This window comes from Ictalurus punctatus, chromosome 15 (assembly GCF_001660625.3).
Source record: "Ictalurus punctatus breed USDA103 chromosome 15, Coco_2.0, whole genome shotgun sequence".
In the NCBI taxonomy this organism is placed as follows: domain Eukaryota; kingdom Metazoa; phylum Chordata; class Actinopteri; order Siluriformes; family Ictaluridae; genus Ictalurus; species Ictalurus punctatus.
The window spans coordinates 8,867,501-8,887,500 of record NC_030430.2 but is presented as its reverse complement, the minus strand read 5'-3'; the positions used below and the strand labels follow the sequence as shown (position 1 = coordinate 8,887,500).

The 20,000-nt window shown below is 43.3% G+C and overlaps 3 protein-coding genes and 1 long non-coding RNA gene across 9 annotated transcripts in view; 2 read left to right on the top strand and 2 right to left on the bottom strand.

Moving 5' to 3' along the window:
- LOC128635107 (uncharacterized) overlaps positions 1 to 3,233 on the bottom strand; it is a 3,304-nt gene extending 71 nt beyond the window's left edge. The window contains exons 1-3 of one of the 2 annotated variants that reach the window (XR_008397975.1): positions 2,801 to 3,233; positions 1,518 to 1,594; positions 1 to 1,385 (exon numbers count right to left, since the gene is read on the bottom strand). The exon at positions 1 to 1,385 is cut by the window's left edge and continues 71 nt beyond it. This is a non-coding gene — a long non-coding RNA (uncharacterized LOC128635107). Of the gene's footprint in view, positions 1,386 to 1,517; positions 1,595 to 2,289; positions 2,693 to 2,800 lie in introns of those variants that run through there. The other variant, XR_008397976.1, reaches the window with a different exon arrangement.
- On the top strand, positions 1,559 to 5,922 carry LOC108275503 (acidic leucine-rich nuclear phosphoprotein 32 family member D). Of its 4 annotated transcripts, none has more exons than XM_017486367.3 (8): positions 1,559 to 1,639; positions 1,759 to 1,812; positions 4,568 to 4,717; positions 4,810 to 4,932; positions 5,038 to 5,218; positions 5,315 to 5,415; positions 5,496 to 5,568; positions 5,643 to 5,922. In XM_017486367.3, exons 1-8 carry the CDS (start codon positions 1,637 to 1,639, stop codon positions 5,723 to 5,725), a joined length of 768 nt encoding a protein of 255 aa, XP_017341856.1. In that variant the 5' UTR covers positions 1,559 to 1,636; the 3' UTR covers positions 5,726 to 5,922. The 4 variants fall into 4 exon arrangements, with proteins under 4 accessions (XP_017341856.1, XP_053542126.1, XP_053542125.1 ...); XM_053686150.1 differs by having other exon boundaries at positions 1,622 to 1,657; positions 5,315 to 5,400; XM_017486365.3 differs by having other exon boundaries at positions 1,622 to 1,657.
- Positions 5,923 to 7,876: 1,954 nt separating this feature from the next.
- Positions 7,877 to 10,598, bottom strand: hmgb2b (high mobility group box 2b). The gene is made up of 5 exons (XM_017488125.3): positions 10,494 to 10,598; positions 9,253 to 9,401; positions 9,017 to 9,168; positions 8,750 to 8,924; positions 7,877 to 8,312 (listed from the first exon to the last, which is right to left on the bottom strand). The coding sequence occupies exons 2-5, from the start codon at positions 9,397 to 9,399 to the stop codon at positions 8,139 to 8,141; spliced, it is 648 nt and encodes a 215-aa protein (XP_017343614.1). The 5' UTR covers positions 9,400 to 9,401; positions 10,494 to 10,598; the 3' UTR covers positions 7,877 to 8,138.
- A 686-nt stretch (positions 10,599 to 11,284) lies between these two features.
- The window catches only part of ctc1 (CTS telomere maintenance complex component 1), a 10,284-nt gene continuing 1,568 nt past the window's right edge, over positions 11,285 to 20,000 (top strand). Inside the window, exons 1-21 of one of the 2 annotated variants that reach the window (XM_053686149.1) lie at positions 11,285 to 11,508; positions 11,751 to 11,902; positions 12,013 to 12,250; positions 12,340 to 12,560; positions 12,765 to 12,897; positions 13,121 to 13,444; positions 13,659 to 13,787; positions 13,879 to 14,102; positions 14,310 to 14,460; positions 15,745 to 16,072; positions 16,303 to 16,417; positions 16,502 to 17,018; positions 17,419 to 17,508; positions 17,586 to 17,714; positions 17,824 to 17,870; positions 17,994 to 18,097; positions 18,428 to 18,593; positions 19,207 to 19,230; positions 19,328 to 19,490; positions 19,584 to 19,648; positions 19,776 to 19,932. In XM_053686149.1, coding sequence (XP_053542124.1) covers positions 11,458 to 11,508; positions 11,751 to 11,902; positions 12,013 to 12,250; positions 12,340 to 12,560; positions 12,765 to 12,897; positions 13,121 to 13,444; positions 13,659 to 13,787; positions 13,879 to 14,102; positions 14,310 to 14,460; positions 15,745 to 16,072; positions 16,303 to 16,417; positions 16,502 to 17,018; positions 17,419 to 17,508; positions 17,586 to 17,714; positions 17,824 to 17,870; positions 17,994 to 18,097; positions 18,428 to 18,593; positions 19,207 to 19,230; positions 19,328 to 19,490; positions 19,584 to 19,648; positions 19,776 to 19,932 — 3,528 coding nt within the window. In that variant the 5' untranslated portion in view covers positions 11,285 to 11,457. Of the gene's footprint in view, positions 11,509 to 11,750; positions 11,903 to 12,012; positions 12,251 to 12,339; positions 12,561 to 12,764; positions 12,898 to 13,120; positions 13,445 to 13,658; positions 13,788 to 13,878; positions 14,103 to 14,309; positions 14,461 to 15,744; positions 16,073 to 16,302; positions 16,418 to 16,501; positions 17,019 to 17,418; positions 17,509 to 17,585; positions 17,715 to 17,823; positions 17,871 to 17,993; positions 18,098 to 18,427; positions 18,594 to 19,170; positions 19,231 to 19,327; positions 19,491 to 19,583; positions 19,649 to 19,775; positions 19,933 to 20,000 lie in introns of both variants that reach the window. The other variant, XM_017487787.3, reaches the window with a different exon arrangement.

Here is a 20,000-nt window from a genome sequence, read left to right as displayed (position 1 = left end):
TGCACACCCCTAAAACTTAATAAACTAATACTTAGTAGAAGCAGCTTTAGATTTTTATCACAGCATTCAGTCTTTTTGGGGAAGAGTTGTTGACTTAGCAATATTTTGCCATTCTTCCTTATAAAAGTATTCTAACTCTGTCAGATGGGCAGGGCGTGTCCTGTACACAGCCCTCTTCAGGTCATCACACAGATCTTTGATTGGATTTAGGTCTGGACTCTGGCGGGGCCGTTCCATAACCGTGACCTTGTTTTGGTGAAGCCGTTCCTTTATTGATCTGGAGGTTTGCTTCGGATCGTTGTTGTGCTGAAAGGTGAAATTCCTATTCATGTGAAGTGTTTTGGACTTAAGGTTTTGTGCCAGAAGTGACTAGTATTTGGAGTTATTCATTATTCCCTCCACCCCGATTAAAGCCCCAGCTCCAGATGTAGAAAAACAGCCTCAAAGCATGATGCTACCAGCCCCATGCTTCACTGTGAGGATGCTGTTCCTTTGGTGATGTGCTTTGTGCTTTTTTTGTGCCAAACGTATTTTCAACAAAGTTCAACTTTGGTCCCATCAGACCGACCGTAACGCATTATTCCACACGATTTGGGAGATTGGATTATTTTCTAACATTTAATTTAGGTTAAAAAAGGCTTCCATCTTGCCCCCCTACTCCACCGCCCAGAGATATGAAGAATTCGGGAGATTGTTGTCACATGTAGGGAGCAACCAGTACTTGTTAGAAATTGCTGCAATTATTTTAATGTTGCTGTAGGCCTCTCAGCAGCCTCCCTGACCATCAGTTTTAGAGGGACGTTCTGTTCTTAGTAGTGTCACTGTCGTGCCATATTCTCTCCAGTTGTTAACTATTATCTTTACAGTGTTCCATGGTCTATCCAATGCCTTGGAAATATTTTGTAACCCTCTCCTGAATTATATTTTTCAACAATCAGAAACCGTACCTGATTGTAAGCTCTTTGTAGCCCATGGCTTTTCCAGCTGGATGTTACCAAGAAGATGTCAGGAGAATCTTACAGGAACAGCTGGACTTTATTTGGGGTTAATCAGTCACTTTAATTGATGTTAGGATGAACATCAATTAAAGGATACATCCCATTCCAGATTTATTCCTCTATACTGTTATAATGCGCTCCACTCTTCTGGGAAGGCTTTCCATTAGATTTTGGGGCATGGCTGTGGGGATTTGTGTTCATTCAGCTACAAGAGCGTTAGTGAGGTTGAGGTCAGGCGCTGATGTTGATGTGAAGGAGTCTCCAGTTCATTCCAAAGGTGATCAGTGGGGTTGAGGTCAGGGTTCTGTGCAGGACACTCGAGTTCTTCTACCTTCTTCCAACCTTCACACACCACATCTTCATGAAGCACACTTATTTATTTATTTTCTGTGTATTAATGGAAACAGAAATAGAATTGACAAACAGTTGGGCATTTTAGTTATCGGTTCAAGAAAGTCAGGGAATACTGAAGGAAATAAACAGCGACATTACAAAACCTCATCACCCTGAGGAATTCACCTCCGGCTCCGGTAGTGACGTCATCACGCGGCAGTCCGTCGCAGTTACGTAACGCCGCCGCCGGAGGCGCTATAGAGCTGCAGAGAGAAGAGAAGAGAAGAAGACAGAGAGATTGATTCATGGTAAACTCGTGTGATTGTGTGCGTTTCTTTTCTGTAAACTCCGCTTCGTGTTTCTCCCTCTTCACAGCCTGCTCATTCTCATTTTATCTCACATTTAAACTCGCTTTATTTCTGATAAGATGGACATGAAGAAGAGGATTCACTTGGAGCTGCGGAACAGGACGCCGTCAGACGTGAGCTGCACATAATACTTTTACTAATCAGTTAAATAAATAAGGGTTTAATGGTGGAAGCGAAAGAGCTGGAGAGAAATGTTACACACTGTAATTACAGTTTCATTCCTCAGCCGCACGTGTGTGCGCGCGCGCGTTCACGCTGCTGTTTAACTCGTTTTGACTTGCTCAGAGTGGGGTTTTTTTTACGTTATTTAGTGACTAATTTCTGAGCGCTGGATGCCTTTAGGCCTGTATATTTAAGGTGATTATTATCAGTCTGCTCTGTACACTGGGTTTGTTCTCAGGCTGCTGAGTGTTTGCTGTGTGGAGAGAAAAGTAGGTCACGTGACTTGTCTTTGAAAGTTAAACATTTGCGTTTTGTAATCACTATATTTGTTGTTATCGGGCCACAGAGACGCGACTAGGTTAACAACACCCTGACTGAGAGATGTAACTAACATTATACACGCGTTGTGAGGAAAAAATCGTTTTTACTGAGGTGAGTTAGCGATTAGCGACTCTATCTCGCGCGGTCTTCCCGCCATGAGCGTTGTGTTCCACACAGAAGCGCGCACTCCGAGACGTTCTGCACCCCTACCGCTTCCGGTCCTATTGATGAATCCGAGCGCTAGCTTAGCGTTTAGCTAGTCTTTTATTTCGCCTGTATTTACGCGTAGAAATTTTTCTCTTAGTTCTTTAATAATAATAATAATAATAATAATAATAATAATAATAATAATAAATCAATTATTATTATTAACAGCCTCTATTGTCAGTGAAATTAATTTAGTGATTTGTATTATATGGCGTGTGATAAAATGCTAACAGTGGCGACGGAAATGGCTTCACTACTTGCTAAATATCATAAGTATTTAATTTGAGGGGGGAAAACATTTCAGTGGTGAAGCAGAAACGATGAGTTTTCAATATGTATGTTAGCATATGAGCTAATGCTGCTAACGCGTTGGAATGACTTGATTTTAAACCAGGCGGTTACAACACCTACCCAACAAGGGTCTTTTGGGTGCAGGCCATGCTGGAGGAGGCAGGATCCGGGGTTGTACCGACTGTGGATAGCATTACGTAGTGTGATTTGGTTACTATGGCAACACGACAGTCTGCATTGAGGAGAAAAAATGAGCGGTTATTATACAAGACTAATTTGGGTGTAAAATATTTAGGGCTGCAACTAACAACTATTTTAATTGGTCAACTAATTTTATTTTAATTGGTTAACTAATTTTATTTTAATTGATTCATCGGATGGGGCGATTTTTTTTGTTGTTTATTTAAAGTAAAATCCACAAACTCAGTGTTATAAATATAAACTTTACACAACTGTTTGTTCGAAACAGAAAAGAACCCAATACACACACACAAGAATATATGATTAATTTAGGAGTGTAGTTTAATTCGGTTCTTTTTTGTGAATCCATAAAAAAAAAAGCATAAATAGTTAACCAAATAAATGTTTGTGTTATATATATATATATATATATATATATATATAAATTAGATGTCTATATGCTTCTTTTTTTTTTTTTTTTTTAATGGATGCACAGAATTAAACTACAGTCCTAAATGAATAATAAAAACTCCCTTTCACTGCACCTCGTGGTTTCTGTTCCTCACTGCCTTTAGGAATATTATTTTACTTGTTTATTTTTGATCATAGTGTTTAATTAGACATTACAGATCTTAGTCGCACTACACTGCATCACCGCGTCTACACAGCGCATGATCAGCAACGTGGGCTCGTTACAAACACACCACTTCTGTTATAATGAATGACACAAGTATCACTGCAAATGTGCAAATACAGCATATAATGGCAATAAACTATAATTAAATGAAACCTTTTAAGCAACTCGTGACCACATCACTGTCATGCTCGTGTTACACAAACATTGCTTTATAAAGTTTGATCTTCTCCATGGTGTTTAAAATAAAATGCTCCCTGACTTAGAGGTCGCACACTTCCTTCCTCAGTCACGTGACGATTTCGCCTCCGTCTGTTGGAGACTGAGGTCATGCTGGGAATAAAAGGTAACGCTGACTAACAGTAATGTGAAGAAAGTCAGCGTCGGTGACTCTGGGTATTAGGCTAAAACTAACGGTGTCGCATTACGTGCGTAAAGAAGTGGCTTATACTTCCGGTTAGTGTAAAAAAAAAAAAAAAAAAACACTAGTGATATTTGAGATGATATTACCTTTCTAAAATCCACCCACTAGACGGTAGTGCGTGGTGTAAGTGTATAGTACTTCATTTGGGACACAACTTTATTTACTCTCAGGCGTCTTTTCGGAACAGAAGTAGTGTAATGAGTAAATCTCCCCCGTGCCGCGCAGACAAACTAATCGATAATGAGTTACGTTGACAACGATTATCATAATCGATATTTATCTATTAGTTGTTGCCGCTCTAAAAATATTTACCATTTATTTCAATTAAAGTTTACACACATTGCATATTCATATCTGAAACTGTAACACCAGTGGAAAAGTTTATTCCTGAGCTTTAGCTACACACACATGCACTTATTTCAGGTAAACTGGCAGGAATAAGTATTTAATCTTTATGAAATTTCAACTCCAAGATTTCAAAGATGCATAAAAGATTAAAACTGAAATGAAACAAATATTTTGTGATGTAAAAACGATTGAAAGAAGGATTTACAGTGAGGACAAACAGAAGATTTTAGTACAATAATAATAAACTAGCTAATTAGACTAATGGGAATTCTGTGTATAATTGTGTGTATGTGTGTGTCAGGTGTGTGAGTTGGTGCTTGATAACTGTCGCTCTGATGAGGGGAAGGTCGAGGGTCTGACGTCTGAGTTTGTGAACCTGGAGTTCCTCAGTCTGATTAACGTGGGTCTGACGTCGATCTCCAACCTCCCCAAACTGCACAAACTCAAGAAGGTGAGAGAACATACACACTCTTCCTGTGTGTGTGTTATAATGGTGTAATGAATGTGTTACGTGTTTAACCTCGGTTAAACGTGTGTGTGTAGTTGGAGCTGAGTGATAACCGGATCTCGGCTGGTCTGGAGATTCTGGCGGAGAAGCTGCCCAACCTCACACACCTCAACCTGAGTGGCAACAAACTGAAGGACCTGAGCATGCTGGAGCCACTGGTGAGCCCTGACCTCTTACCCGTCAGGAGGGATGCTCTCTTGTTCTCTCGCTCTCTTGTTCTCTCACACTCTTATGATCATTGTATGTGTGTGTGTGTGTTCCAGAGAGATTTGCCACGTCTGAAGAGTCTGGACCTGTTTAACTGTGAGGTCACGACCCTGGATGATTACAGGGCGAGTGTGTTTAAGCTCCTTCCCCAGATCACCTACCTGGATGGCTACGACCCCGAGGACCGAGAGGTTAGCGACTCGGACGCGGAGGGAGGTGACGAGGATGAGGATGAAGGTACACACAGGGACCTAATGGTCTGTCTGCACACTACTGCGGAAGGTTAAAGGTCAGCCTGCAGGATGTATAACTATTTTCTCCTCCACTGTACAGTGAACTCTGAGGAAGATGAGGATGAAGATGGAGATGATGATGATGATGAGGACGAGGAAAATGAGGAGGATGAGGATGATGAAGAGGCGAGTGGGGATGAGGTGAAGCCTCACACACAATACACACACTGTAGCCCTGTGTAATATCTGTCTCACTCTCACTCTCTCTCCCTCTCTGTCAGGAGGAAGACTCGGGTCAGGAGGATGGTGAGGATGATGAGGAGGAAGATGATGATGATGATGATGATGAGGAAGGTCTGTTCCAGAGTGCTATAATTCATGTTTCTCTCACTCACTCACTCACTCACTCACTCTGTGTTTGGTTGTAGATGAGGACGAGTGTAAAGGAGAAAAGAGGAAACGAGACCCAGAGGATGAAGATGATGATGATGAAGATGATGATGATGATTGAGTTCGGGGTGTGTGTGTGTGTGTGTGTGTGTGTGTGAGAGAGAGAGAGAGATGAGTTTTAATGTGTTATTTTTTTTAACCCCACTCAGACCCCATGTTGAAGTTCTCTCCTGACTTTTTTTGTTTTGTTTTACATTTCTGTTTTTCATCCAGATTGAGTACAGACTTTGTAAATAAAATGTGTTTTCTAAGAGTCAATGTGTGTGTGTGTGTGTGTGGACTATACCTGTTACTCTCGGGACCTCTGGCGTCCTTTTATACTCTGCTCTCATGGATATCAAACAATTGCAAACACAACACAGGTTTATCCCCCCCAAAAAATCTTTGTTAAATGTGACCAACAACTATTGGTCTTCTATGAGTTCATATGAGAAATATTTGAAGTATTTTCCCATTGATATTTAAAAAAATTTAGTACACCTGTGTGATTAGGAACAGGAAATTGTTCAAACATGACTTCCTGTTTCACAGGGGTATAAATATGAGGTAACACATGCCAAATTTCCTTAGTCATTCATAACATCACCACATGTTTGGAAGGGTTTCAAGAAAAAAGCCTCTACTCTCAGCCAAAAACTTCAGATTGCCAGACATTCATGGAACTTCAAATGGGATCGGGTTCTTAAGGTCAGAGGAAACCAAAATTGGCAATAAACACCAGAGGTGGTTTTGGCACACACAGAGAGGTAGCCATATGGAAAAGTACTTTATGCTCATGGTTAAATATAGTGGTAGCTCTTTAATGTTTTGGGGCTGTTTTTCTGCCAGATGACCTGGACATTTTGTTAGGATACATGGCCTCATGGACTCTTGTCAATTATCAACAGCTATTAAATGAAAACCTGAGTGCCTCTCCCAGAAAGTTTAAAATGGGCTGTGTTTGCATTTTATAGCAGGACAATGATCCAAAACATACATCAGAATCAGTTTACTGACAACAAAATGAAGGTCTTGCCATGGCCATCCCAGTCCCCTGACCTGAAACCAATAGAAAACCTGTGGTGTGAACTGAAGAAGAGAGTCCACTAGCGTAGACCTCAAAATGTGAAGGATCTGGAAAGATTCTGTATGGAGGAATGGTCTCAGTTCACTTGCCATGTATTCTCCAATCTCATCAGGCATTATAGGAGAAGACTCAGAGCTGTTATCTTGCCAAAGGGAGATAAAGTGTTGACTACAAGGGTGCCAATAATTGTTGCACACCTATGATTAACGAAGATATTTTTTGATAAACCTGTGCTATGTTTGTAATTGTTTGATATCCATGAGAGCAGAGTATTTTTGTAAACAAAATACTGAAAGGTTAAACAATAAGTGATTTGCTTCTTTGCTCATATTTACCAAAGGGTGCCAATATTAGTGGAGGGCTCTATATAATTCCAGTGAGTCACATGAATTAATAGGAAATGGAGTTTATTTTAATATATTAATACATACCAATATGCACAACAGGCCATAAATACTGGTGGTGGGATGAAGCAAAGTTACTGTTATAGAAAACTAATCAACACCTGACCAATCACAATCCAGATATATTCTGTAATAATTTATATATCTACTCTTTAATCCTGCCTCAAAGGTCTTTCACCTCTTTTAAAAAGCTTTTGGATATTTTCATTTTTAATATTTTAGCCCTGCACCCCCCCCCCGAATATTCATAATTCTTCAGATTGATTTTCTGTTGCTTTAATCGGTGTGTGGGTCCACAAAGATTTTGTGGAAAACATGCAAAACAGCAATATTCTCATTTTCCCCTTCATTTTTGAACTGACTTGTTCCTGATTGATAGTGCACTGATCAAAGAAAAGATTGTGCATGCACCAATGATATATAGAGGTTATATAGAAGTCAGAAACATTTCATTTATCATGTGATCATGTGACACCTCACCTTCCCCAGCATTCATACAGAAACAGACTGTGCTCTCATTCTCTCCAGCACATAGTAATTTTGAGGGTGCCAATACGTTTGGAATCACCATGAGTTTTTTGTTCTTTATACCAACAGAAATCTGGTTTAAAAAAAATTATTTAAATAGTTTATTCGGGAAAAAAAATATTACAGTTTAAGATCAACATATAACCCATAATGTGACATGGATCTATGCTTATTTTAATGCAGGGTGCCAACATTTCTGCACACACACAGGGAGTGTAGATAAGAGTGAGTTTATTATAAAACTGTACTCTACACATGGCTGAAACACAAACCCGTACAAAAATAAACACATCACAACATCTGTGACTTATTGCTTAGGCTGGTCTCACACTAACACACACACACACACACACACACACACAAACACACGCGCGCGCTCACACACACACACACACGTTAAAACCCCCCAAACCCCAGTGAAGTGATCCTGCATAGACGCAGCAGCTATCTCACACACACACACACACAGCGAGACTCTACTCATCATCCTCATCCTCCTCATCGTCGTCTTCCTCCTCATCTTCATCATCCTCATCGTCATCATCATCAGCTTCGACCATAGGTTTCCTAGTGGAGCCTGTGGGTCGTCCTGGGCCTCGTTTGGAAGCTCCACCCCCAGCCCCGCCCTTAGCGCGGTACGCAGCAACATCCTACAGGAAACAATGGGTATATGTGTGTACACAACACGCATCATATCACCACAGCTGATAAAGTCGTAACCCTTTAACGAGGCCAAAGCAGATACTTGCTGTTCACATCCCACTGGGACAATTTACACCAAAACACTGACTCAAGTTCTAAAATAAACCCAAAATATCTGCTTTGGTCTCATTTAGGGATTAATTCCTAAAATCTTGTCATAACATCACATGACCTTTTTGTTGCTGTTTGACAGTACAGCTGAATGATGCTGATATTTACTAATAAAAACCATAATGCAGACTCCAGATAAAAGTTGGGTCACTCCCTCAAGTGAGTGTGTGATGATCTGAACATGTACTTTGTACGATGTTAAAGATAAATGTGATGTTACTCGTTCACTGACTATCAGAAATATCTGAAGTGAACGAGTGAGATGAAGGTTCACCTTCTCGTATTTCTGGCGCAGGGCGGCTGCTTTCTGCTCGTAGGGCGTGCGGTCTTTAGGGCTCTGTTTGCCCCACATCTCAGCCAGCTTCTTAGCAATGTCTCCGATGGTCAGACTGGGGTACTCGCCCTTCACCGTCGGCCTGTGCTCTGAGCAGAAGACAAAGAACGCCGACCTGGACAAAGAGAAGGAGACAGGTTTCAGCTGCAGCGTGTCTAATGTTGAGAAAACCTCTCGGATGGCGAGTGATGGGATCGGGGCACGTACGGGGGACGTTTGGGAGCGTTAGGGTCCTTCTTCTTCCTCTCCTTCTTCCCCATGCCTTTAGGAGGGATGTAGTTCTTCATCTCCCGATCGTAGCGGTCTTTGTCAGCCCTCGCCAGATCTTCAAACTTCTTCTTCTCAGTCGCAGCCAGAGTCTAAACACACACACACACAACCATGTTACACCCACTTAACCACACACTAACCAACAGTGACATGTTTTACACACACTCACACACCTTCCATCGCTCTGAGCAGGTCTTGGAAAACTTGGTAAAGTTCACCGTGGTGCCCGGGCTCTTCTTCTTGTGCTCTTCCCGACAGGAGAGAATGAAGAAGGCGTACGCTGAGGTCCGGCCTTTCGGTTTATTTGCATCTTTCACCATGGCTGCAACAAGAACACGAAAATATAATAAATTCACTTTATATGTGCAGTGTGCAAGAATAAATCCCATTAAATGCACTTTAACAAGTGTAGGTGATATTATTCCTCAATCTCAGTAGTGCACTTGGTTTGTGTGGTTTTATTCAGTTAACGTCAGATTTAATGTTGAGCCAGTTTTTTTTTTACGTCAGAATTTTTACTATGTTTTTATTAGTTGTATGTGTATATATTTGGACGATTATTTTGTAGAATTGCTTAAACGTGAATTGTATTCGATGAGAAATCAGATTCACTTCAGTACAACTGCCCGCTGTGGTGATTAGCAGCCGCTGCTAATGCTAAGCTAACCAGAACAATGGTGCCTCCATTTTCTTTCCCGCTTAATCCTACACCATCACGTCTTTCCCACTGAGTCCAGACTAATCCCGCCTTCCTGTGCCATGATTGGTTAACTTATTACGAGCACGAATCACTAACCAATTACAGCGCGGAAGGCGGGCACGTATCGACCAATCAGAGGACAGTAAACCAGATTTGTCGGGAAATGGCTGAGGGAAAATAACGCTACTCCATTCTTCTCACTGTCCCTGTGCTGATCTGTTGTTTATCTGAAACCTTGACGTATTTTTCACATTTTTGATTTCATATTAAAATGAAACAAAACGTAAATGTCTACTATGTGATTGAGTATGCAAATTTCAGTTTGCGCATTGGGTAAAAATAAACAAAAGATTAGTGAAACAGAAAAACTAAGCCCACCCATCCCCCCGCGCGTTCACATCTAAACTCAAACGGCTTAAAACGTACAAAATAACAAAACGCAACACTGCTTGATTAATATGTTTATTTAACCACGATGAACAACTTCACACACTGAAAAAGACTTAACGGTCCCGCTAACTAACGTTATACAGCTATTTTTTTTAATTTTTTTTTTACAAACGCGACAATAGTGAAGATTTCTTTATACACGGATATTACACACACGATTAAACCAAATCGTTACACCAACATATATCAGTCCGTAAATGCTTTATGTAAAGAATTAATAATAAACGCGTTGTTATTATTATTATTACTTATACACACGCATACCTGCTACAGGATCACTCCGTCTCCACTCCGCTACTGTTTATGTTCTTCTGCGTAGTTACTGTGGCACACAAGCCCCGCCCACTTACTCTGCTTCCATTGGCTAGCCCGTCTTTCTTTTCTGTACTGATTGGTTGACTCTACAGTCTGTCATAATTTAAATTCCAATCACCAGTCCGCGCGTGAGATTCTTGAGCTGATTGGTGGAAATCGCTCCTTCATGAAATACAGCTAAGAAATAAAATATTAATGTTATTTTTTCCTAATTTTTTCCTTTATGGGGTTTCTATTTCAGACTTCTATTATCTGTCTCAGTTTATAATTTTATTTCTTTCCTTTTTATTGTAGTATCTCTCATTGTATATCTTTTCTATTTCAATGTATCATTTTCTCCCTTTGAAATTTTATTTAACAGTTTAATGTCATTTTATTTTCCGTTTACTATTTTCCTCAGTTGAAGAAGAGAAAACTGCTAATTAAAATAGATAATGTGAAACTGAAAAAAACGTTATTATCTTAAATATATATTATATATATTGGCACCCTGTCCAGGGTGTACCCCGCCTTGTGCCCGATGCTCCCTGGGATAGGCTCCAGCTTTCCCCGTGACCCTGAAGAGGATAAGCGGTATAGGAGATGGATGGATGGATGGATATATGATATGTATCCTTTAGAGTTAAAGCAGCTCCGCACGGTCAGTGTCCCCCAGCGGCGCGCCACACTCCGGGCCTGTAGGTGGCGCTGAAGCTCTGTGTGTCCAGCAGGGGCAGTAATGAGCTGCACAGCGCTCAGGTTTATTTAGCTAGTGAAGAAGTAGTGTTGATGTGGTTTTGAATACGTTAGCGGGAGCGTCGGGTTTATTTTTAAGGAAGGTTTCTAGAGAATAAATGTTAATAACACATGAATAACAGGGTTAATCCTGTACCTGCGGTAAGAGAGAGTCAGTAAGTGGTCCTGAACGCGCTTCATGTTGGAGATGGAGGAGTTTATGGAGCATTATAAACACCTCACCGCAGTGGTATGGAGCTCAGCAGCTAGAATCTATAAAAACCTAAATATGTTTATAGTGTATGATTAGAAATGTCCAGTTTGGGTCATTTGGGTCTCAGACTCGACTACCCTGTATATTTTCACTACAATTATATCTTCTACACCTCTTTATTGCACTCTGCATCCACATGTCAACTATCGGCATATTTTGCTTTTTATTTTGTTGTTTGGTTTAAGGTCTCTCTCTCTCTCTCTCTCTCTCTCTCTCAGGAGCAGGCGTGGCTGTGTGAGGTGTACACAGGGGTGTGTGATTGGCTGCACCCGGTTGTGGGTGTGTCTCTGGGTGTGTTGGAGGAGCAGCTGGCGCATGCTGTGGTGCTGAGACTTCAGAGGACTCATCACTCTCTCCCCATCAGCTACAGGTGAGTGACGAAGGGGCGGGGCTTCACTGCTCAGGTGTGTGTTAGTGCGGCTATAAGACACTGAGGTAAGTGTGTGTGTGTGTGTGTGTGTGTGTGTGTGTGTGTGTTAGGTTCGTATCAGTAGCACAGCTGATCAGCACCCAGCGCACATCCTGCTTCAGCAGCCTCACCTGGAGCACCAATCAGCACAGAGAATGGAGCAGGGAGGCGGAGCAACACCTGCCCAGTCACAAGGCCCTCTCACGCACTAACCTTATCCTGATTGGCTTGCTGTGTGACGGGCGTGTCTCAGCTCAGTGTGACGGCTCTTGGAGAGTGAGAGATGCCAGTGGTAGTGTGCACTGTGAGGTACTTGTTTATTCCTTGTGTGTGTGTATGTGCGTGTGTGTATGTGTGTGTGAAACTGACACACCCCTTGTCCTGCGGCTCTTTGTCAGGTTCTGAGCTCGTCACCGCTCTGGCTCGGGAGGCTGATGCTCTTCCCCACCTGGAACTACATTTCCTACAACGCACCAGGGCCAGGACAGCAATCTGAAGGCTGCTTAGAGCTGATCGACTCGCCTGTCTGTGTGACCCCTGACCTCACGGCGTTTGACCCCGGAGGGTCACTGAGTGATGTTATTGGGGTCAAGAAGGCAGCCAGACTGCTGAGACAGAAGTGAGTGAGATTTATTCTTTTATTTATTTCAACACAAAACTGTTTCTGCGAGAGAGGCGTCGTCTAACTGCTCTCCGAGACTGAGCTCCCTACAGACTGCACTTCATCTTCATTACGGAGGGATTTGGAACACGGCTCAGTGTGTAGGGGTGTACATGAATGACTTTAAACACTGTGTGTGTGTGTGTGTGTGTGTGTGTGTAGGAGCAGTAGAGGAGTGTATATGTGTGTGTATGGAGAGGTGTGTGTGATCTGCCCCCTGATGGTCATTTCTGGAAAAACCTTCTTCTGCCTGGTCCTCAGTGAGGGAGACTCCACCATCCCTGTACTGGTCACGGTACCGTTTGTTTATTTGCTTGTTTGTTTGTTTGTTTATAATGTCATTAATGTCACCTATGTACTTTTTGTTTATTTATTTGTATTTATGTTATTAAAGTAAAAAAAAGGATGTTTGTTTAATTTATTTTAGCTTGTAGTTATTAATTATAATTGTTGTGCTGTTATTGTGTGTGTGTGTGTGTGTGTGTGTGTGTGTGTGTGTGTGTGTCCATGTCCACCAGGTCCCAGAGTGTGTGTACTGGAGACAGTGTGCATCTGTAGGACAGAGTGTGTGTATTTCAGCGCTGCGTGTGTGTTCTCTTCGAGGGTGGGCGGGGCAACGAGTGCTGTCTGTCACCGCAGAGTCCCACCTATATCCAAACTCCAGAATAGGTGGAGAGTCTGAGGTCACGGACACACACGCGGATTCGCACTCGGAATCACACACACAGTCACAGTCACAGTCACACACACACACGGACACACACCTGCAGCAGGAGTATGAGGAGGCCCAGGTGCATGATGGTCCGGTGCGAACAAAACTCTCCAAAATCATCAGCTACAGGGTGAATCCACACACACACACACACTCCATAGACGCACTCTCATTAGGATTAATTCTAGCATTTGTGGGCGGAGCTTTAAAATGAATAATTGTCTTATTTATATTCATAGAATTTTTTTTTTCTTGAATGAATTATTACTTCCTGGTTATAATTATAATCATCCTGTTTTGTTCTTGGATACTCAAACACACACACACAATTGTTGGATTTACAGGGCCGCGTCACTGGAGTCCGGGACGCGGAGGCGGGGCTTTATGAGATTGATGGGAAGATGTTGCTGTGTCTGGCCTATCAACCGGTGAGGAAGTGGGGTGGCGGCTTAAGACCAGGGGCGGAGATTGAGGTGAGTGTAATGGATGAGTGACAGGTAGTGTAAGTGTCAGTGTGATATCATTACTAGTGAACTGAAGATAAAATCTCTCTCTCTCTCTCAGCTTCACAACGTCCATTTCCTGTTCCGCCCGTCTCCGAACACACCTGACGTTGTGCTGTGTGCATGTTTACGCTCCACTGTCTCCGTGACAACCTTCAGTCCGCTGAGGTCAAAGGTCACTCGGCAGAGGTCAGACGGCCCTCTGGTGCGTTTCCTGTTGGAGAAGAACCTCAGCTTGTCAGAGTACCTGTGGCTCTGCTACTGCCACACTGCACTCACTGACAGGTGTGTGAGTGTGTGTGTGTGAGTGTGTGTGAGTGTGTGTGAGTGTGTGTGTGTGAGTGTGTGTGAGTGTGTGTGAGTGTGTGTGAGTGTGTGTGAGTGTGTGTGAGTGTGAGTGTGTGAGTGTGTGAGTGTGTGAGTGTGTGAGTGTGTGTGAGTGTGTGAGTGTGTGTGAGTGTGTGTGTGTAACTCAGTCTCCTCCCCCCGCAGGTTGTGTCCACGCTGGGTGTGTGAAGCTCGAGTGTGTGTGGTGGCAGGAAGGATACTGCAGGTCATTTTAGGAGACAAAGACATGAAGAAAAACAAGAGAGACATTTATAAAGAAATGCTGCAGGACACACACACCTGTCCCCTCACTCAGGTAACACACACACACACACACACACACACACACACACACACACACACACACACACACCTCTCCCCTCACTCAGGTAACACACACACACACACACACACACACACACACACACACACACACACACACACACACCTCTCCCCTCACTCAGGTAACACACACACACACACACCTGTCCCCTCACTCAGGTAACACACACACACACACACACCTGTCCCCTAACTCAGGTAACACACACACACACACACACACCTGTCCCCTCACTCAGGTAACACACACACACACACACACACACACACACCTGTCCCCTCACTCAGGTAACACACACACACACACACACACACACACACACACACACACACCTGTCCCCTCACTCAGGTAACACACACACACACACACACACACACACACACCTGTTCCCTCACTCGGTTAACACACACACACACACACACACACACACACACACCTGTCCCCTCACTCAGGTAACACGCACACACACACACACACACACACACACACACACCTGTCCCCTCACTCAGGTAACACACACACACACACACACACACACACACACACCTGTCCCCTCACTCAGGTAACACACACACACACACACACACACACACACACACACACACCTGTCCCCTCACTCAGGTAACACGCACACACACACACACACACACACACACCTGTCCCCTCACTCAGGTAACACGCACACACACACACACACACACACACACCTGTCCCCTCACTCAGGTAACACGCACACACACACACACACACACACCTGTCCCCTCACTCAGGTAACACGCACACACACACACACACACACACACACACCTGTCCCCTCACTAAGGTAACACACACACACACACACACACACACCTGTTCCCTCACTTGGGTAACACACACACACACACACACACACACACACCTGTTCCCTCACTTGGGTAACACACACACACACACACACACACACACACACACCTGTTCCCTCACTTGGGTAACACACACACCTGTCCCCTCACTCAGGTAACACACACGCGCACGCACACACACACACACACACACACACACACCTGTCCCCTCACTCAGGTAACACACACGCGCACACACACACACACACACACACACACACACACACACACACCTGTCCCCTCACTCAGGTAACACACACACAAAGTTTGTGAATCTGATATTGCTCTTTAACACCTTTCAATGAGTCCAGTGTGAAGAGGCTTTGCTAACTGTGTATGTGTGTGTATGTGTGTATGTGTGTGTGTGTATCAGTACCGTGTGTCTAGTTCCAGCATGTCCCTGTACTCTATAAAGCAGCTGTGTGATTGGTTAGAGAAGGAGAGTTGGGCGTGTCTCTCTCTGTCGCTGCTCCTTCCGTCTTCAGCATGTCACATGACCCGAGCTCAGCTGAACCCACCTCTATCATGGTCCGCACACACACACACTCTAGCGAACACATACATAGTGGTGGTGGGCGTGTTGGAGCTGAGTGTGGGTGGAGCCACCGTGAGGCTGGTGGACCAGACCGGAGCCATTGACTGTGTGTGTGTGCAGAGTTCAACCTCAGAGCAGTGTGGGTCCATCGATACGGCATGGATGGGTATGTACACACGCGCGCACACACACACACACACACACACACACACACACACACACACACACACACACACACACACACACACACACACTCTGGACCTGAATCATGTTGATAATAATCATCCCAACATGACTTGCCTCAGTTTTAAATGACTCAGTTCAAGAGTCAACTTCTTTAAACTCTAGTCAACAAGACTGAAGTGTGTGTGTGTGTGTGTGTGTGTGTGTATACAGGGTGTCTGGTGTGTGTTCGTCGGTGTACGTTAGTGATGGAGCGATTCATGAAGACAAATTTTCCCTCTTGGAAACATCTGGACCAACACAGATACATCATACACAAACACTGCAGGTACTGAGGCCTATCATAATCATATAACTGATCAGAAGAACATATCCGCCTGAGTCATACTGGAGCTGTGTGTGTGTGTTACAGAGTGTATATCTGTGTGTGTGTGGATGATCTGCACATTTTGAGCCCCTCAACTACCATGAGCTCCCTCATCCGAGAGAGAGAAAATGAGCGAGAGATGGAGAGGCCGATGAAGAGGAAGAGGAAAGAAGAAGGGAGGAAGGACGAAGGAAAATCTGTCCTCTATCACAATCAACCTGAAAGAATTATAGCAACAGCAGAGAGGAGAGAAGAAGAAAGAAAAGAAGGTGAAGAAGGAGATGGAGGGATGGAGGTGGACAAGTGTATAGCGGGCCCATCCCAAACCAGCAGGAGGAGGGAGACCGAGGGGACGAGTGTAGAATCCTGCGTGTCACTGCTGTTTCAGGTGCACTCCAAACAGGGCGTGGCTTTTCGAAATGTCCAGTCGACCAATGAGGCACATGCGCTTATTCTGAGCTTTGTCATCAAGGCAACACGTCTCGGAGACATACAGGTTTGGGACAGAGACCCGAAGAACCGCAGCGTGGAGGAGAGAGAGACGAAGGGAGCCGAGATCACCGTACCTTTATATTTATTATTGTTTGCTGTTATTATTGTTGTTGTTGTTTGCTACTGATTAGTTACCACACCTGCTTCACTTGCACTGATACAGGCTACACCCCCTTCACTTGCACTGATACAGGCCACACCCCCTTCACTTGCACTGATACAGGCCACACCCCCTTCACTTGCACTGATACAGGCCACACCCCCTTCACTTGCACTGATACAGGCTACACCCCCTTCACTTGCACTGATACAGGCCACACCCCCTTCACTTGCACTGATACAGACCACACCTCCTTTACTTGCACTGATACAGGCCACACCTCCTTCACTAGGACTTATGGATGCTGAGGATAATTCATGTGTGTTTATTGCTATTTATTATTACTAATATTTTTGTGTGTGTGTGCCAGATGGAGCTGCAGTTTGTGGACTCTGCTGTTCGTTGGTTTCCTCTACTGCAGCCAGGAACAGTGTACAGACTCATTGCTCTACACACACAGGTACACGCACACACACACACACTATTCACCCTATTAGTACTTGATCATGTGACTATAGTGCCCTCTTTCTGTCTCAGGATGTGGACGTGTTGTCCTGTAGCTTTGTTTCTGTGAGGGGTGGAGTTTCTCTCCTCAGTAACCCCGCCCTCCTCATACAGTCCAAGTGGCGCATACACACACTCACACCACCACTGCTTCTGTCACAGGTGACACACACATACACACACACATACACACAGCACCACCACCACCACTGCTTCTGTGTTCTGTGAGGTTATTCCATGTTATGGTCACTAATCTGTCTTTGATCTTCAGCCAGAGATTCAGAGGGTGATGAGTGTCTCTGAAGTTCTCCATGCCAGGTAACACGCACGCACACACACACACACACACACATGCACGCATGCACGCACACACACATGCACGCACGCACGCACACACATACTCTAAACTGCACTGTGTGATAAACTGTTTGTTGTTCACAGCTCGGCTGATGTCGTATCCTTTTATGGAGTGATCTCTGAGCGAATCACACTGCAGGAGGAGACGAGTAAAACCCCCTCTGTCAAATCACTGATCTGCACTAAAGGTAAGGTCCCGCCCAAGCACACCTGAGTTTACTTGGTGGTATTTATTGTTATCATTTAATAGCAGACTCGCTTAGTCTCTGCTAGCGGTGGTAATTTTGATTCATCCCAGTTATTTGAATCTTTTGATTCTGTTCACCAAAAAGATTCGTTCAGTGACCCTTTCCCTAAGTTACATCATTACACCAGTAGGTGGCACCAGTGTGTGTCTTAGATATCATGCAGGAAAAAGCTGCCAAAGCAGTAACTTGTTTTACCCTGGTGAGATTTAAGTGAATGAGAATGATTCGTTCAAAAACTCTGATGTGTGTGTGTGTGTCTGTGTGTTACAGAAGGTGTGATGGAGACAGGTCTGCGTGTGCGTCTCACAGTGGGTGATGTTGAATCTCCACATCACCCACTGCAGGTGTACCTGGATTTGACCCCCAATGCCTACACACCTGGACTCATCCCCGGGGCAACCGTTCACCTGTACCATTTCCAGCGCAGAGTGTCTGTGTAAGTGTAAAACTCCTTGTGTGTTATTATTATTATTATTATTATTGTTATTATTATTATTGTTATTATTATTATTATTATTATTATTATTATTTTATAGTGTATATATGGTATAGTATAGTGTAAATGTACCTGAAGTGTGTATAAAATATATTAAAATATTATAAAATATTATTTTATAATTTTTTAACAAATATATTGTATATTATAAAAGTAATTTGTTTTAACTTTATTACATGTAATTATGTAGTTATTTATATACATAATTATATTTTTATATTGCTGTATGTTTAAGATTTAAATTAATTTAATAAACTAATATGTATATATTTGTTACATAAATATAAAAAAAATTAAAATAAAAAAAGTTAAATATTTATTGTTAAAGTAAAAACAGTTACATAGTTATTTAAATATATTTAAAAATTATTTTGTAAAATTCATGTAAATCTAGCTTCATATAAAAGATAACGTGTAGTCTTAAGGTAAGAATTCTCTGTAATTTATGCTGTGTGTGTGTGTGTGTGTGTGTGTGTGTGTGTGTGTGTGTGTGTGTGTGTGTGTGTGTGTGTTTCAGTGTTTGTAATGTGTACTGTTGTTCTCTGCCCATCAGCTGTGTGATAGTCTCAGGTTTGGGGTGAGTGTGTTTATGGTGATTAACATCAGTGTTTATTATTAATGATTAAGAGACAGCATTTACACTGTGTATATGTGAAAATGATTATTCTCTGCAGGTCAGTTAAGCCCCGCCCTCCCCCTCCCAGAATGCATCTGGGCAAGTGGGCTTCAGTTCGGGCAGAGCACAGCATCATGGGTCAGGTCAGAGGTCACGTGGTGTGTGTTCTGTCTCTGAGGCTGCAGTGGACATGTTCTCTCTGTGAGAGTATCTTCAAACAGGTAGTGACCTCTCTCTCACTCACACACTTTCACTCACACACACACACACACACACACCGCAGTAAACTGAAGTGGTGTATGTTGTTGTTACAGGCTGCCTGCAGTCGACTCTGCCCACCATGTGACTCAACCAGCGCCGTGTTTCAGGCCGAGGCCAAGTCAGTGTGTGTGTGTGTGTGTGTGTGTGTGTGTGTGTGTGTGTGTGTGCGCGTGTTTAACTTGTGCATGACTGATATATGCCTAAAGAGTTAAAATTTCTCACTTACATTATGTGTGTGTGTTCAGAGTGGCAGTAGAAGACGGTACAGGTGAGGCTCAGGTGTGGTTTCCTACAGAAACTCTGGCTAACCTACTGCTACTAGGCGAGTCAGAGTGGGAGGGGCTTCAGCGGCTTGTCAGGGTCAAAGGTCATGTGAGAATATACGCTCGTGGGCGGAGCATGGTGAGTGATACACGCTCCACTATACACACTCACACACTTCCCCGTGAGCATGTGTTCTCTTTTGTGCT